Below are 4,317 nucleotides of genomic sequence, written 5' to 3' on the forward strand. Positions count from 1 at the left end.
GCATCATTATCATCATCATATTCATCATCATTTAAAAAATCATCATTATCATCATCATTTAAAAAAAAACATATTGTTATAATTTTTCAAAAAATTTCCATCTCCTCTTTTAAAAGTAACAACAGAAAAAACCATTAGCAGAAAGGAACAGTTTAACATCAGACAGTATTTGTCTGTTTGTTATTGTTTGACTGGCTGTCTTTACTGAAGTAGTTGTTGGTTTCATGTTTGATGGGTGGTCTGTTGATTTTAATGTTGTTGTTGATGTTGTTGTTGTTGATGTTGATGAAGTTGTTGACGCTGTTGCTGTTTTTATTGACTTGGCATCGGTGAATATCTCGAGCATTCTTAGTGGGATTGAAAGATTTAAGGACGTGTCTTGGGAAAATTTCTGGATCAGCCTGTGGAAGAAAATTTTGTAAACTCATTATTTGTGAATTATTGAAATAATAAATTGTTGTTTTTTCATTATTATTTAAAAAACTGTACCAATTACATAAGTCAAAATGATAAAAATCATGATATTAACTTCAACAAAATCAACAAAATGAACCAAAAAAACCTATCTGAAAAAATAAATTTCTCATATAAAATTAAATTTAAAAAGTTAATTCGATTGAAACTAGCCTGCAGCACGATAGGAGCAACCTTTTCAAGTTGAACAGTAAGCATGGAGATGCTAGCAGATTGTTGAAGACAAGTTTTTGCTTCGTCATTATTGCCTGGCTAAGATGTATCTGAATTATGAAATAGGAAAGTGCCTCATGAGTTGTTATTTGTATTTTCTCAGTAAATGTTACATTGTCATTTTTTTTAATTATAAATTTAATAAAAAAAATAATTTTACAACAAAAATTATCTAAAAATTTAATGTAAAAACATTAAATTTTGTCACAATGACGCCATTTCCAACAAAAGCATCAACAACTATATCAGCATCTAAACATCTACAAAAATATTAATAAAATCATCAACAACAACACACTAATCGTTTTTGGTCATCTTCATTGTTGATGTCAATGAAGAAGTTAAACTTTCTAGTTAACGTGACCAACAGGTGAACATCATCAACTTGGACTGCATTTTGTGTGTTTGAGTTTGGTGCATGTCGTTTCGTTGTTGTTGTTAGTTTTTTGTTGAAGTCGCTAATCAGAGAATCAAAACTGCTTCTTTCAGATGATTTCTTGGGAAAAAAGGAATTTTGTTTTACCCTATTTATATATTTTCTAAAAAATTTATATAAAAACAATTTTATGTATAATAACTATGTAATTCATCATTTAGAGTTTAAATATATTAAAATATTAATTGACTGTAAAATTGATAAAATGCCCACTTTTTTGATCCTACAAAAGAATGATCTAAAGAATGCCTGTATCTTGTTAGCACTTTCAGTATGTTTTTTATGATCCTAAAATTTATACAAATGTTATTTCAATTGATTAACAAAAATTAATGAAATTCTAAATTGAAAAATTGAATAAAACTGATAAAACAAAATAAAGTTAATAAAAAATTAAAATTAATTTAAAAAATTAAAAATAAATTATTAAAATTTTAAGTTCACTTCTCTTTTCTTTCTTTCTTCAGCAGCAGTTTTCATTAAACCTTCTTTACTTTGCTGAAATTAATTATTTTTTGTTAATAAAAATTATATGATTAATCTTTTAATTAACTAACTAACTAATACAATGACAATTCATTTCAGTGAGAATTACAGAATTCTATTCAATTCTAGAAAAACAATAATTTTTACTTTTGTAGAAGCACCTCCTAAAGATTGTTGAGGTTTGCGTCTGAATTCGCCTCCAAAATTGCTCATTTTAATTTAAATTTGATGAAGAAAACTGAAAAAGTATTAATTATCAATTTTTAAATTCATTTACAACAAAAATACTTATTCTTTTGGAAATTCACTTTTTACACTGTTTACGATGGATGTTTCTTTGACGTTAAACTCTTTCCAATGCCAAATGTTGCATCATCGTTACCATCGTTAATATATTTCAGTGTTTCATACATTCAAATGAGGATTAAAAAATAAAAAAAAACTGATGAGATTTATTTATTTATACAATAAATGTAAAATAATGTTGTGAATGGAAAATATTGAAAAGTTTAATTTTTATAATGAATTTAAATATTTTAACAGTTTTTTAATTTATTATTTATGCTTACCTGGACAGGTGCACAAACCGTTACTTTTTGAATTAAACTGAATTGAACTGAATACGAAACATTGAAATAATGTCATTTATTTTGTGTACATTCTGCCTAATTTATCTTTTCGGCTCAAGTCTTCAGATGTGGTCGGACGAATCTAAAAAATTATTCGAAAATTGTTATGAGGATAGGAAAGGTAGGAGCATCCAGCTTCATGATGATGTCACTGGCTCTGGGGCTCCTGCTCTGGACATCTGCCTGGAAAAATGTCGATCCAAAAAAGTTACATTCATGGCTTTAAAAGTAAGTTGCTTTTATATTTAAAGGTATGTTAAATGGTTAGTCAGATTTCAACTTTTATTTTACACAGGTAAGATTAAAATTAAAGGGTAAATTATATTACTCATTTCATAGAACTTTCGAAACTTTCAAAAGAGTTACGAATTCAAATTTTAATTTTCATTTGAAACATAACTAAGGTTAACGCCTGCTTTTGTTTTGAAAAATATCCTCTGGAGTGGATTCGGGTGGATCCAACAAGTTGTGTTAACTCCGGATGCCCTGAAGGATTTTATTGTGGGAAGGGGAAAACTGTTGCCGCTTATCTCAGTAAACTTTCTTTCTTTCTTTTTATTGTTTTAGAACTATAAATTTTGATTTTTTTTAAGTTATTAAAATAATAATAGAAATTATATTCATCTGTAAAATGTTTATCAACTATGAACTGAACACCTATGCTGGTTTTGACATCGATTGACATGTTGTCTACAGTTTGTCGTAAAGGAAGATTTGGTAGCCAATGCGAGAACAGATGCCACTGCAACGAGCTGCCATGCAGAGTTAAAGATGGATTGTGTCATATGAGAGACTCAAGTTGCCAGAAAAATTGGCTTGGTAAAGCCTGCAACCTCTCAGGTTTGACGCACGTGTTTTAATGAATTCAAAGTTATGTATTTGTACAACTTTATTGTAATTTTATCTTTTTAATATAACTTTGTTGACTTTTAAAATAACTACAATAGTTAATGGCTGTATAATGCTTCATGATTTTGATTAAAGGATTTTTTTTATTAACTCAGACCCGTGTATAAAGTACCAATCATTCTGCCAAAACGGGGGCCAATGCGCTCACACTGACATCGGCTTGGTTAAAATTATCTGGGAATGCAACTGCACTGCTGGGTTTTTCGGAGCGAACTGTACTGAAGGTCTTTGTCCGCAGCGATTTGTTAACTGTTAACCTAACATAATCAATGCAATATCTCGATTAACTGATTGACACGCGAACATTAGATATTTTACAGCTGATTTCTTTATTTACAGACCATGATAAAAGAACAATATTATCAACAGTAAATGATGCATCATTTATATAGTGCCGGGAGCGTCATGGCCAATTTTAATGATTGGTAACAAATGCGATTCATTTTTTGTGCCACATGGTAGGGGCACATCTGCGTGCATATACTAACAAGTCGTGTATTTGCTAACTGCTAACAGACAGTGCATGTGTTACAGATTCAAAAATAATACGCCTTCTTTAGACTTTAAAATAGACTGAAAATAAATGCACTAAATCTTCCAAAATTCATACGTTAATGATAATAATCAGCAACATGATTGTCGTAATGCAAAGCCTGTCCTAAGAACAGACACGGAGGTGGTTGCGTGTTCGATTGCTTCTGTAAGAACGACGAACCATGTTTCGTAAATACTGGTGCATGTGCCAATGGGTGCAAGGAGGGCTACTTTGGCAAGGATTGTTCTAAGAGTCAGTTGTCTGTCTGTGTGCGTGTGTGTATGTTGTCGATTTGTCGATGATCGTTATTGTGAGAGCAATGAATCAAAAAAGGTAATAATTTCTATGATGGTAACATTTGTAATATCGACAGGAGTGATTTGTTTGGGTTGAATGAACTAATATGCATATTAATGAGCAAACAATGACTTCATATCAAATCTATAAATAAACTAACATGAATGTTAACGAGTAGAGGACGGATGCATATCTAATCCATGCAAGAACGGAGGCAAATGCTTCCGTGACGAGGATGGATTCTTTTGTGACTGTCCGCACGCTTTCACTGGTCAGACGTGTGAAGAAACCATGCGTTAGTCTGTCCTGTCTAGTAGAGCCCTGCGCGGTTGGAATTT

At 30.8% G+C, this 4,317-nt stretch overlaps 2 protein-coding genes across 2 annotated transcripts in view; one reads left to right on the top strand and one right to left on the bottom strand.

Annotated features, from left to right (window-relative positions):
* Window positions 1–2,247: 2,247 nt before the first annotated feature.
* On the top strand, window positions 2,248–3,098 carry HELRODRAFT_166720 (hypothetical protein; the record flags this gene model as incomplete). The annotated part of the gene is made up of 3 exons (XM_009011944.1): window positions 2,248–2,466; window positions 2,643–2,703; window positions 2,935–3,098. 3 exons carry the CDS (start codon window positions 2,248–2,250, stop codon window positions 3,096–3,098), a joined length of 444 nt encoding a protein of 147 aa, XP_009010192.1.
* Window positions 3,099–3,262: 164 nt separating this feature from the next.
* The window catches only part of HELRODRAFT_166721 (hypothetical protein), a gene marked incomplete at both ends in the record, with an annotated part of 3,585 nt that continues 2,530 nt past the window's right edge, over window positions 3,263–4,317 (bottom strand). Inside the window, 3 exons of the mRNA XM_009011945.1 lie at window positions 3,263–3,404; window positions 3,863–3,943; window positions 4,140–4,300. Coding sequence (XP_009010193.1) covers window positions 3,263–3,404; window positions 3,863–3,943; window positions 4,140–4,300 — 384 coding nt within the window. The remainder of the gene's footprint in view (window positions 3,405–3,862; window positions 3,944–4,139; window positions 4,301–4,317) is intronic.

The sequence above is a fragment of the Helobdella robusta genome (assembly GCF_000326865.2).
Source record: "Helobdella robusta unplaced genomic scaffold HELROscaffold_10, whole genome shotgun sequence".
Taxonomy (NCBI): domain Eukaryota; kingdom Metazoa; phylum Annelida; class Clitellata; order Rhynchobdellida; family Glossiphoniidae; genus Helobdella; species Helobdella robusta.